Raw genomic sequence first — 14,004 nt, forward strand, 5'->3', positions numbered from 1 at the left:
CGTGTGTCGTCAGAGCCCACTGCTAGCTCATTTGTCGTCGGAGCCCACAGCTAGCTTGTATGTGTTGTTGGAGCCCATCTGCGTGCGACGTGCGTGTAATCTTTTGCACTTTTTTTTTTTTATCCATTCGACATGAAACGCTCTGGATTGAGCTGGACCACCCCTTCATTAAGCTAACAAGCAATTTGCCATGCCAATGAAAAACACAAACAAGCTTATCCGTTCCAGCCAGCGGTGCCCGGGGGGAGCCGTGATGGGTTTCGCTGGGTGGGAATGAAAGAGGAGGCGAGAGGCGAAGTTTCCCGAAGCGGTGGAGGGGGAGGAGGCGAAGGGCGAAGGCCTGGACAGGCAGCCAAGCAGAGACCCCTGGAGCGAGTTCCCGTCTCTGCTCCAGAGTCGAGGGGCAGGGCCACACCATGGTCACTAGTTCTGAGAGAAGACGAGAGAGTGAGAGAGAGAGAGAGTGTGGTATCTCTGTCACGTTTGTTCAGTTGCTAAGGTACAGGGCCTTTGTAGAGGTGTATTTTACATGCTGAGTGAAGGAGGGAGAGGGAGAGAGAGGGAGAAAGAGAAGGATGGACCTTGATCAGTCTTTTCTGTCTCATCGCTTGCTGAGCACACATCAAATGAATGTGAGGTGAGGTACCTTTGAAGAGGTGCATTTGCATATTAAAAATGAAGGGAAAGAGAGCGTGAGATATAAAGAGAGAGAGAAAGAGAGAGAGAGAGAGAGAGAGAGAGAGAGAGAGAGAGAGAGAGAGAGAGAGCAAAAGATGGACCTTGATTAGTCTTTTCTGTCAGGCATAATAACTCTTCAATGACATGGCCTACTGAACAAATGTCAAATGAATGTTCATAGAGAGCAGCAAAAAGAGGACGAGTCTGACTTTCAGAAGCTATTATGGAGTGATAGAGAGACAGAGAGAGAGAGGAGGATGGAAGTGGGGAAGTGGATTGAGAGTAAGACAGTAAGAGAGGGAGTCAACTAAAGAGAAACCCAAGGAATATGATATGAGAAATGGGGGGGTCAAAAGAGAGAGGGTGAGAATGGAATAGGTGTTGGCCAGGAGCTGAGGGTTTAATCTAAAGTTGGGAGGTGTGTGTGTGTGTGAGAGAGAGAGAGAGAGGCTGGTTTTGACCTTCGAAGTGTTTTTAGATAAAGATTTTTTTAGATGGAAAAACTGTTTGCAGGGAGTGCTGTCCTTGTGATGCTCCTCAGTAGTCAATTACCAGCCGTAGTACAAAAAAAAAAACTTCAATATCACTTGGCTATTAAATTAAAATATGCAGTTAATCAGTATTAGTTGATTAGATTGTATTTCAACCTTATTGTAATTGAAAAATGAAAAAAAAAAAAAGTTTGGAAAAAAACAGACAACAAATGAAATAGATTAGTTGTGAAAAAAGGTGTCTATAAACGCAGCCGTTAGAGGTAATCTCCATATATCGACAGAAAGGACAGACCCAAGTACTCTTGCATGCACAGCACACTCACAGATGGAATGTGAACATGTTTGTTTGGCATTCATGTGGTCCATGCAGCTGTACTCAAAGAGTACTCACCCTTGCCACAGAAACACTAACAGAAACACACCCTTGCCACAGAAACAGGCCCTCGCCACTGAAACAGTCACAGAAACACACCCTCACCACAGAAACAGGCCCTCGCCACTGAAACACTCACAGAAACACACCCTTGCCACAGAAACAGGCCCTCGCCACTGAAACACTATCAGAAACAGGCCCCTGCCACAGAAACACTCACAGAAACACACCCTCGCCACAGAAACACTCACAGAAACACACCCCCGCCACAGAAACACACAGAAACACACCCTCGCCACAGAGACACTCACAGAAACACACCCCCGCCACAGAAACACTAACAGAAACACACCCTTGCCACAGAAACAGGCCCTCGCCACTGAAACACTCACAGAAACACACCCTCGCCACAGAGACACTCACAGAAACACACCCCCGCCACAGAAACAGGCCCTCGCCACTGAAACAGTCACAGAAACACACCCTCACCACAGAGACAGGCACTCGCCACTGAAACAGTCACAGAAACACACCCTTGCCACAGAAACACTCACAGAAACACACCCCCGCCACAGAAACACTCACAGAAACACCCCCCCGCCACTGAAACACTCACAGAAACACACCCTCGCCACAGAAACAGGCACTCAGGGAGGAGTATGGCAGGGGTGACTGCCCACGGGCAGAAGCTCTGATGAGTGCAGGCTTCTGTGATGTGTGGGAAGGACTCCGTCAGTCCTTATTTAAGCAATGTCAGGTCAATTGTGACATGCTATAGCTATAGGTTTGTTTTGGGGGCTTCTGCGAGAATAGTAGATATGGTCAGGAAATGAGTATAATACTGTATGTGTGTCGGAATCAAACCCGGGTCCTTGTAGGCACTTACACCCAAATGTGGTATGGATGCATTGCAGTACAGCTCCTTTGAAAATATGAAATATTATGTAATGTTCCTATTTAGTTTATCTGGCATTACATAGAATACAGCTTGATATCTATGTCAAAGTAAACACTAACCACAACAACAAACACTAAAGTACTGATTCATTTTTTCTTTGATTTTATAACTTGGCTCCCCTTCTCTTCTCAGTCTGCACCCCACCACCTAATCCTGTAATTTCATTTAGCTCTAACGTGATCTGCTCACACAGTATCCCATTAGCCATTGTTTTCAAGTTATTTTACCTCCAATGTTCCTCGTAGCAGAGCTAAACCACCATAAGAAATGCTTTCACTTTTGGAGCATTCTCTAACGTACACAATATTGATCTTGTCTTTTTCTTAATAACCTCGGACGAGGCCTCTTATTGTCGGTTGAATATATAAGTGATACGGTTGGATTATCCAGTATCGGAGAAAACATATAGAATCTTCTAAACATCATGTCCACACACACACACACACACACACACACACACACACACAGTAAGAGTTGTGTTATGCGGAGCAGCATCTAATGTTTGTCTCCCAGTGCACCGGAGGCAGATCGTTGCTTACTGTCCCACGCACCTCCCCCCTGCACTGCCAGGTGCCATTAGACAGGCTTTTAAAGAGGCTGCAAATGGCCGCGTACAGACACCATCTCCATCTCCACTCTAATAGCAATTAAGGAGTCTTTCTCACCTCTGTTAAAAGCTTAAGTGGGCTTTGTGTGCGTGTGTCTGTGGGTGTGTGTGTCTGTGTGTGTGTGTGTGTGTGAGAGAGAATGTGTGTGTGTCTGAGTGATTCAGATAGCAGCAGTAGCGGAAGTTGGAGTCTTTCATATCCTGATGTGTGTTACTTATTGACACATCTCAGCTCTTTCACGCTCCTTTTCCTCTCCTTTGATCTCTGTTCAGAATCCTCTCTCTCTGCGCTCCGCTCTGTCTCGGTTTCCCCTCGTCAGCCTCGTTAGTGCCGTCATCTCCGTCACCCATTGGATTTACACTTGTTTTCCCCCTCCTCCCTTTGTCTCTCTCGCTCTCTAATGGAACCTAACCATCTCCTTTCATTTTCACACGTCCGTCTGTCTGTCTGTCTGTCTGTCTGTCTGTCTGTCTGTCTCCATCATATGCATCTCTGGTGGCATGCCTCAGCTGCTGCAGTGGCTGCTGGGTAATTACCAGAATGAAGTGGAGGTCGACCTTTTTCTGCTCCCACATGGATTTGGAGGGATGTGTGCTCGGCAAGCAGAGGCACACTAGAGTCAAACCACTGCTAATGTCCTGTACTCCCTCTTGCTCTCTCTCCCTCTCTCCGTCTCTCTTTTTCTCTTTTTCTCTCTGTCTCTTTCTCTCTCTCTCTCTCGTTGTTTCTCTTTCTTTCTCTCTCTTACACATGCACACACACACACACACACACACACACACATGAACTCATACATATTCAAATTACCAAAGCATTTAGAACGCACAGGACAGAGCATCTTAGATTATAACTCTCTCTTTCTCTCTCTTCCCTTAACTCTCTCTCTCTCTCTCTCTCTCTCTCTCTCTCTCTCTCTCTCTCTCTCTCTCGAGCACCCGCTCACTTTCTCTCTCTTTCTCTCTCTCTCTCATTCTCTCACTCGTTCTCCGGTCTCTCTTCTCTCGGTCTGTGCGCCTCTGCCCCTGCCTCTGCTCTCCTTTAATGATTAGCTCCGCTTCACAGAGAAGTGCAAATGGCTTTCAGCTCATTAAATATGTATAGTGTCAGTAATGTTTTTTTCTGTCTTTTTCCAGTGACTGTCTTCCTCTCTTCTTTATCTCTCTCTCTCTCTCTCTCTCGTCTCTCCTCTCTGCTTTGATGACTCTCTCAAGAAGAAGGAAAAAAAAGAGAGATAAAGAGAGAAGCCGCCCTCTCTGTCCAACAAGAAGCCTTTTTTTTTTTACATCTTTTTTTTTTCTCAGAGGAGCCACCACCGATGAAATATTTACAGAGGAAACTTCTCTTCTCTGAGTGCAGTGAGCTTTGGCTTTCATGGCAACCCCTCTTTAAAAATCTGTCAAGCAAATGAACAAACCTCACGCTCGACACACTAATTTAGCGCCAGCGTAAGACGCCGAGAAGAGGAACGGTGGCAGATCATTAAATATCAAGTCAGGCAGAGATGAAGCAAGTACTATATTTAAAACAAGAAAATGCCTGACCTGAATGACCTCCATTGAGGGAATATGTGTGGTTTTCTAAAGATTTCAGTAGGCTGCCATATTACTTCTCTCTGGCTTTAAAAGACAGGTGTTACAGCAGATGCAGATATTCTGACTGGACGAGTGATGCTCAGTGTTGTAGTAGGATCATGATGGCATGACCATTAGTCCTCCTCATAGATAGGTGGGAGTTATTTCATACTTTGACTGACCTCAACATAAGCCGTTGTGTCTCTTAATAGTCTGAAAACTGCCGTGAGAGTAGTCAGTTACGGTGTATATAGAGCATTAGACTGTCATGTTGCTGAACTCCACAACAATGAGAAAACATGAGTTTTGTCAGAGTGTGTTCATGAGATGAGTGTGTGAGTGTGATGAACGAGCATCCAAATTAAGTGTGCTAAAAAATCCTTAAAGTCATTAAAGGTCACATGCCTACTGTTCTACAGATGAGGCAAGGTTATGGAGTTGTGGCAGTTTAAACTGTTTACCCAGGAAGTGTGTGAAATTGGAAGGTTCTGTTGCATAAGGAGCTCATAAGAGGAGGTCAGAAATACTCCATAGAAATGTGTGTGTAGGATGTTCATGGCTGTATGTGTGTAGGATGCTAATGGTTTTATGTATGGTGGATTATCATTCTCTTGGTTATGGGTAGTCCATGAGTGTGTGTGTGTGTGTGTGTGTGTGTGTGTGTGTGTGTTTTGTGTGTGTGGGTCCTCTTGTGTGTGCCTATGCATATGAGTGAAAGGGACCAACAGTGTGGAAAAACTCAACTAAAGGCCTAAAATGTGTGTGTGTGTATGTGAGTGGGAGAGAGAGAGGAAAACAGACAGAGAGAGAGAGAGAAGAGGAGAGACTCATATTTGCTGAAAGAACCTTGCCATAACGTGTGTGTGTGTGTGCGTGTGCGCGTGCGTGTGTGTTGTGTGTGTCTGTGTGTGTGCGTGCGTGTGTGTTGTGTGTGTGTGTGTTGTGTGTGTGTGTGTGTGCGTGCGTGCGTGCGTGCGTGTGTGTGTTACAGGCAGGAGTGTAAGAAGCTCCGTGAGGAGCTGCGAGAGGAGCATGAGGAGCAGAAGCGTGGCGCTCTCAGCCAGCTGGCCCAGAGCAAAGACCAGGAGCTGGGGGCGGCCAGGGAGAGCTGGCAGAGGAAGGTGGAGGACCTGCTGGAGCAGGTGAGACACACACACACACACACACACACACACACACACACACACACACACACACACAAACATGCAGTCAAACTCATTCTCTCTCTTTCTTTCTCTCTCTCTCTCTTTCTCTCGCGCGCACACACACATACACGCACATGCACACACACACACACACACACACACACACATACAAGCACACACACACACGCATAGTACATGGGTATGACCATATTGCTGTATAGTATATATGTATGTAGTATAATAGTATAACAGATGTCCTTGTTCTTATCCTAAATCCTAAACAGTTTTTCATTTAATTCCTCTCAAGCAAGGGTACATTAGTTTAAGATAATGAATCGGCTGGATAATGAAGCAGCCTAATTTGGTCTTAATTTAAGGTCTGTCATTTAGAAATCTCTTCAATCTTTCCCAAGTACTGCTATTTAGAGAACCCCCCCCCTACCATCTCAACAGCTTTGTGTAAAAGTTTGAATAGGCCAGTCAAATAGATGGGATTTTTAAAAAAAGCTCTCTTTAACCGCTGGTAATTACATTACCATTCACAGAGGGGTTAGGGGACTTCCACTAGAGCCAGGATTTAGTTTGAGAGCCCAATTTGGAGAGCCTCACCCCCAGAAGTTTTCAGGGCGGGGGGGGGGGGGGGGTATCTGTTAATTTCATCTCGATTAGCAGACGCTTATATGACACCACTTCTCGGCCAGTGCTGGTCATCCCTTGTTGTGGGGGAAATCATGTCTTCTCCAGTGTGACGGTTCAATCTGATACACTGACCCCACGGGGCATCAACAAAGACTTGCCTGTCATGAGTCGATCCGTCATTAAGCCAAGACCAAGAGATGGCTGTCCGCCACTACGCGGGTCAGAAGTCATTATCACTCGGAGGGTCAGACGGACTGCACATGATCAGATGGGCCGTTGATGAGGTTTTCGGAGTCCAAATGTCTGGTGGCGTTTTGTCACATCAGCTAGCCGTCAGCTAAACTTGCCACTGAACTTGATTAAGGCTACAGGCAAGTTGGACATCAGACATAAACCCTAAACTGGGCCATTTGTAACCCTCTAGCCTTTAAAGAGCTCCCAGCTCAGATGGAGGGGTGGTTAGCAAATAGTCATCCTGTTGGCTATAACTGGATACTGGGGGCCGAGAACTTCATGTGGAATCTCGATTGACTGAAAAGGAAGCCAAAAAAATTTGTGGGGACTGGATATTTATCTTTATAGTTAAAATGGGCAGTACAGTATATGGTGGGCAGTGTGTTGACCAGATAGCTGTTTTTCCTAGGCAATTTTTTTTTTTTGAGGAAACATCTCCATAAATGTGTAATTGTTTCCCATGTTTCCACTGTGGATTTGTCATTACTTTTGTGTTTTCATCATTTTTTAATGTCTTGTCTGTGGTGTCTTTGGTGTTTTGTTTATTTCAACATAGCGCCACTTGCTTGGTGAAGCCTTGTATAAATCAATCTGTAATGTAAGTGACAACCAGAAGCACACACTCAAACACACACTGCCTCATGAAACTACCTACTGTAACCTCTGACATACGCATTCAAACTTGTGTGGCGAGCATGTGTCTTTCTTCTCGGTTTGAGCATGCTAGGTTTATACTAGAAACAGGTGTTTGTGGTTCTGTGAACATTTGGGGTGCCTTGTTTGAAGGCTGAATAGTAACCTGTCCAAGTAGAGTCTTTCTCACATCCGTTAAAAGCTTAAGTGGGCTTTGTGTTTGTGTGTGTGTGTGTGTGTGTGATTTGCAGAATGAGATCTGCACACCTTAACAACTTAACTAGTTCCCTGGTAACATGCATGCACTGCTCTTGGTAGAGCTTAGATCGGGCCCAAAAAATCAAGCCTGTGCCCAAGCCCAACCTGGCCCGAAACATTAACTGTAATTATGAGCCCGAGCCCGATTTAAACCCGACATTTTTTAAATACATGGGCCATTATAACTGATGTTCTCAACTACAATTCAGAGTTATTTAAGCTACAGAAATCTGTTTAGAATTATCTTAATGAATAATGCAACGGACGAAGCATGCAAACTATGTAGTTTCTTTATTCAGAATGGAATGGATCGCAAATGAATCCCAATGAAGAAACGTAAAACACTTACAACGTAAAATTATGTCCCTGCAGCAAAACTCAACACATTTCTCTGTGGGGGCTTGCCTTACTCTCAGGGCTATGCTTGGAGAAGTGACAAAAGAGGACATTGAAGGCTGACTATCATTATTTCTGCCATGGCAGGCCTGCTTCATGTGTCTGTTCATCCCAAAGTCCCCGTTATTTTGCTGTCATAGGCGAGCATGGTGTGCACTTAATGCACGCGACAAAGCCTATAGCCTACCTGACAAATGCATACCTCCGACTTTCCTCCAAACTTGCTCAAAGTTATTTCTCCTGTTTTTATTTTTTTTCTTTACATCTTTAAGCTCCTGGTTGCACTTAAGCTGCACAATACAGCACAGCAGGCCCAATGTGATGCGTGAGAGTGGAGGAGAAGCTGCGCATGATACGTGTTGCGCAGATGACATTACAAATGACATTTTAACTTTGTATAACTTTGTATAACTTTGTAAACATTTGTTACTTAGGCCTACTTTGCTATATATATATATATATATATATATATATTATATATATATATATATATATATTATTTCTGATTATGGCATAGCTTTAGCTCCCCACCCAAGTAGGCTAACACAAATGCTTTATCAAGTACCCGGCTCGGCCCGAGGATAGTGGCTGGAAATATCGGCCCGACCCGGCCGCAGGTAAAGTTTGGGCTCGGGCAGAGAATCTAAACTCTAGCTCTAGGTTGTTTAATTTGACTTCCCATTTGATTTGTCTATCTCTCTATCATTTTGTCTTTCCGTTTCTCCTTCACTTTCTTTCCCTGCCTGTCTTTTCCTCCTTCTCTCTCTTTCTCTCTCTCTTTCTCTCTCTCTGTCTCTGCTCTGTTTTTCCCTTATTCTTTGATGTCCTCTCTGCTTGGATGTAGCTGTCTGCAGTGAGAGAGATTGCATTTCACCTGATTTCTCTCCTTTTAATGAAATATGCTCTTTATTCCCTCTAGTGTAGTGTTTTTGTGTGTGTGTGTGTGTGTGTGTATGTGTCTGTGTGTAAGATCCACCGGTGCATCCTCCGGTGTGATATGCAGTGTCATATTTGCAGACTCGCTAGGGAATGTGGCGCGGTGCGAAAGGATCTTTTCATCACTTTTGTTGAAATCGGCTCCATGTTTACAGGTGCCACAGCTGAGGCTTCTTGCGCGCACACACACACACACACAAACACGCACACAAACACGCACACACACACACGCACACACACACACACACACAGGGGCGGAGTGGGGCACTAAAATCCACCGGGAAAATTCTGACGGCACTGGCCCACCGGAGGGCCGGTCGCCAGACGATCGGGTTAAAAATGTTCTGCCTGGCCCTCCCCCCGGTCAAATTTTTTTTTCCAGGGGCCTCCCCCCTACGTGAATCAAATAAAACTGGTCGAAAAATGACGTTTACAAGGTTAAAACGGCCAGCAAATGTCATAAGCACACATACACACACATGGGTAGGCTACACACCAGTGTTGCACGGGTTTGGTCACAAGCGGCCCGTGGTCGCCCGATATTTTAATCAACCTGTTCACAACTCTGACCGCGAATATTAATTAGAACAAAATTATACCCGACCCGGGATCCGATCCACTTATTTACAAAATGTGTGCTTTTGGTTATAGCCTGCATGCAGTGTGACAGTAGTCCATTTCTGTAAAACAAACTAATTTATTTGCGAAACTTTATGCAGTAGAACTACACGCAGTAGGCATGCAGGACATAATGTTTGCGCAGGAGAGAGAATGAGAATAAGAGTGCAAGCACGCACGCAACCACCAAGGATTAGAACACTAGGATAAGATTTGGCCATGGACATACATCTTTCTTTCGAAAACAGAAATGGTGAGGCAAGGTAGGCAAGAGAGATACATTGCTGGTCAAAACGTTAGCGTAAGAACTGGTTTGCTGAATGAAGCACAAAGCTTTACTAAAGCACATCCACTGTTTAGTCACAAACACAACGAACTAAGGTAACTTTTATGCATGCGCGAACCTATACATACCGGTAGATATGACTGTGTAGTCTGTGCCATAACATTTATTCCTGCAGGCTGCCTGTTTCGGCTGTCATACTTTTTAATGGCTTCGCAAGAAGTAGGCCTACATAGACCATAAATTGTACTACTGTCATCTTCTTTAAGAACTTTTTCCAATATTTCCCATAGCCTATATCGCTTTTCCTGAATGGGTGTCTATTATTTTAACTCGCGTCTTCAGCTTCTTTACTGTTGACTTTACTGTATTGATGCTTTACTGTATTGATGCTAGCCTGCTCGTGATATTTTAAGTAGGCCTATTTGTAAAATATATGAAATATTAAAAATATATATTTAATTAATTTTAATTGACCCGCCCGCAAATGATCCGAATATAATTAAAATATTTTGTTTATGACTCATAAACGAGGGTGACGGGCAAGCTTACGAGGGGGGTTGTGGGATATTCAGGTAGGGTTGCGACTTTTTGGACTCGCCCACTCTGTCAAAGAGACGTAAATCATGTTTTGGCCTACAAACCTTTTAAAATATCGAAAACGTATTATTGATCAGGGAAAAAAAATATCATGGATCAGGAAAAAATTATTTTCCTCGGCCCTCCCCCCAGGCCAAAAAATTTCTCCTGGGCCTTCCCCTAAGGCTTAAAAAATTCTCTTAGGCCCTCCCCTCCCTGACGACCGGCCCTCCCCCTCCCCCCGGTAAATATCGTACAGTCCCTAACCTTTCTCTCTGCCTTCCATCCATGTGTAAAACAGCAAGCAACCACGCAAATCCGTCGACAGTCAAAAATCCTGTAGTTTTCCTCGAACTTGATCGCTTGTAGGGTCATGCCATTAGACGAGGGGCCGCTCATTTATCCCCCTACATTTCTGTAAATAGACTTGACCTGCAATCGGTTCATTGGATAAACCAGAAACACATTCCCCATTCCCAGGAGGCTTTGCTCCATTCTATCCTAGGCCTACGTTAATTTAAGAACAAACAAACAAATCAAATTGTCATTTTTTTTATTTGTGACCATGAAAGTTCTGTAACGCCTGAATAAGACAAAAATGAATTAAGATTAAAAATTAAGGCTAGCCTACTCAAAAATCAGCATGGGAGAGATGAGTGTGCAGGGTAACCATGAATGACATATACAGTAGACAGTGAGCGAATGGTATAAATATTGGTTGGACTTCCCTTAACCTTAAAGTGTAGATCTTGGAGATTTTCGCGGAAAATTCTTCATGCATTTATCACGTCGGTGGCCGCGTACGCCTCACGGCCGCTACAAAAGCTCTATGGGCCGGCCCGCACAGCGCACACTCCTCGGCTGGCCGACCGGGAAAACTCCCGATCGTCCCGATTGCCACTCCGCCCCTGCACACACACACACACACACACACACACAAAAGGCAGCCAAACATCCCTCTGGAGCCCCAGACAGGCCCAGTAATGACTAGCTAACTGGAGTGGCGGTCTGGCAGTGAGGGATTTTGCTGGGCGTCCTTGCTGTCTTGAGTCCGTCTGCATTGATCACCACCAAGGCCGGTCTGCTGCCTGCTGTGGATGCTGTGAGCTCAGCCAGCCTCAGACTCATCAGCAGGGGGGTTAGCAAGACGGCACTACTCCACGGACGCTATCGAGCGGCACTGTAGTGGTACCCTAAGGGTGGGCCTTCGCTTCGGGCCAGCAGTACTGCGGCTAATGAGGCTCTGACTGCTGTTCTGCCGAGATGGAACGCCAACGCGCGGCCAGATCTGTTTCAGAGTCATGCGTTATCCTGCTTCGCTTACAGCCTAGTGAGTCTAGTGATGCAGACAAGCTCTGGTCAAGTGCGGCCTCATTGATTTTAGAAGACCACACACACACACACACACACACACACACACACACACACACAGTCATGCACAGAGTTCTCACTGGAGCTCCACTAGCTCTGTGCGCATTAAAATTTCATAGGTGAAATGCATGTTGAATGGCAATTCGTTGCTGACACCTTGCAAACACACACAGTGAGTCCACATGGTCCGCAGCCTAAAAGAGCTGGCGTTTTGGGTTGCAGATTTCTAAGTGGAGGTAGTAGTGTTGCCAGAGCAGTATCAGTCTGAGGGCGCTTTCATACCTATTTTGTTTCGAATCACAGGCTCAATCGATACAGTTTTTCTCCATTGTCCCTGGGTTCGTTTGTGTTCACATGGCAGCATTTAGATCGGAAACATATGATATAACAAACCCATGTCAGATTAAATTGTTCCCTGATTGGTCACATTTGACATCTGAGGACACTGTCCAAAAGTCGCCTAACACTTAACAAATTTAACTTATTATAAGAGCTCCATGTGTGTGTGTGTGTGTGTGTGTGTGTGTGTGTGTGTGTGTGTGTGTGTGTGTGTGTGTGTGTGTGTCCGAAGTCTCTAGGCTACTCTCCCACTCTCTCCCTTTCTCGCATGTAACACCGGTAAAGTTAGCTTAAAATTAGACAATTCGCTTGAAATGACAAAACATAGGCTAGCTAGATCTCTACTCTGTTAAAAGTCGAATAAAATTGTAGCCTAGGCTATGTAATGTGTACAAAAATGTAAGTACATGTAGTTGTCCCGCTACACCAGCCTACTACGGAGTATTAGGACCACACTAGAAAACAATTTTTTTTTTTGCCGTGGCAAGATCAAGAAACTCAACATTATACTCAAAATTTCGAGAATGAAGTTGAAATAGCATGTCGACTTTACTGTAATCTCAACATTATGTGTTTATTCTCGACATTCAAAACTAGTTTGTATAGTTGTTACTAAACCTGATTCTGAAGTACAATTTCACCAAATCTAGGCTACACAAGGCATTTTGCTGAGCCGTTGGTCAACTGAGTCTGAGACTGACTGTCCGGATTCAGTGGCAGCTACATGATGTGTCAACTTTATTCTCGAAATTTAGTTTTATGTTGACACGTGAGATTAATGTCAACCTGATATTTATTCTCGAAATATGTGGCCCTTATACTATAATATCATGTGTGGCCCTAATACTATAGTATAATATAATATAATAGTACCTGCCCATTTACTTTCTCACTGCAAACAAACTGCTCTGGAATTCGATTGGAAATGAGCCTAGACCACCTCCTCCAGGCGGTCTCGGTCCTTTTGATTTGTTCTGAATAAGAGTGTGATTGCTGCTTTCACATATACCCAATCGAACCGATCTTTGGGGGAAACGCTCCACGTTCCGATTTAGCGAGCCAGGTATAAAAGTGCCCTGACTCTCTCGCTCTCCTCTTTCTTCTTTCTCGCTCTCTGACTCATTCCTTTAATTTTTCATCCATTATAGTAATAACAATGCCCAGTTGAATGGCAGAATATTTCTCCCTCCTTCCCTTCCCCCCTCCCTCTCTTTCTCCCTCTCTCCCTTCTTTCTGAAGGTTTTATTGCCGTTCTTAAAATTCACCATCCTCTGTTCATCTTTGCCTCTTTTAAGAGAACAAAGAGACCCCCCTCTCTCTTTCTCTCTCTCTCTCTCTCTCTCTTCCTCATTCTCCACTTAGCGTGTCACTGTTTTCATCACTATTCTTAGTACCCCTTGTAAAGGTTCTGGTGGTTTTCACTCCAGCATCTTGCTGAACCTCCTCAGTAAAGAGCTGATGTGAAACTTCTGGGCTCCGAGTGAGTCATAAGTCATGAGTCACCTCTGTCTAATGTCGTCTGCAGGTGCATTGATTGATGGCATAAGTGCAGCCTCCTGCTTTGTGACTTTTTTTAAAAAAAAAACCTGCAATTACCAAATAAAGGCCGTTAAGCTACCGTGCATCCCAGTCGCTAACAGCGACGCTTGACTCACCACCTCCGGAGCCTGTGGCGCTTAGAGAAAGGATGCCTGTCAAAGAAACTGGGAGGCGGTGTGTGAGTGTGTGTGTGTGTGGGGTGGGGGGTCGGAGACATCTCTAGCGCTTGGTACAATTGTAATTTGCAGCTCGGCAACAGACAGTCAGCCGGATCTTGGGGGAGCAGGCGGCGGTGGTGGCGCTGATATTGCATTCCCGTCTGGTCTCAGGTGTGATAAGTCGACACCGTCAG

General features: G+C 44.9%; 1 protein-coding gene across 3 annotated transcripts in view; it reads left to right on the forward strand.

The window, feature by feature from the left end:
• The window catches only part of fam184ab (family with sequence similarity 184 member Ab), a 93,865-nt gene that overhangs the window by 36,265 nt on the left and 43,596 nt on the right, over positions 1 to 14,004 (forward strand). For all 3 annotated transcript variants that reach the window (XM_076272489.1, XM_076272486.1, XM_076272487.1), the window contains exon 10: positions 5,674 to 5,824. In XM_076272489.1, the coding sequence (XP_076128604.1) occupies positions 5,674 to 5,824 (151 nt within the window). The remainder of the gene's footprint in view (positions 1 to 5,673; positions 5,825 to 14,004) is intronic.

The sequence above is a fragment of the Alosa pseudoharengus genome, unplaced genomic scaffold, assembly GCF_046254945.1.
Source record: "Alosa pseudoharengus isolate Yale_2024_CS ecotype anadromous, Long Island Sound unplaced genomic scaffold, YU_APseudo_1.1 YU_APseudo_1.1_scf_7, whole genome shotgun sequence".
Taxonomy (NCBI): Eukaryota; Metazoa; Chordata; class Actinopteri; order Clupeiformes; family Clupeidae; genus Alosa; species Alosa pseudoharengus.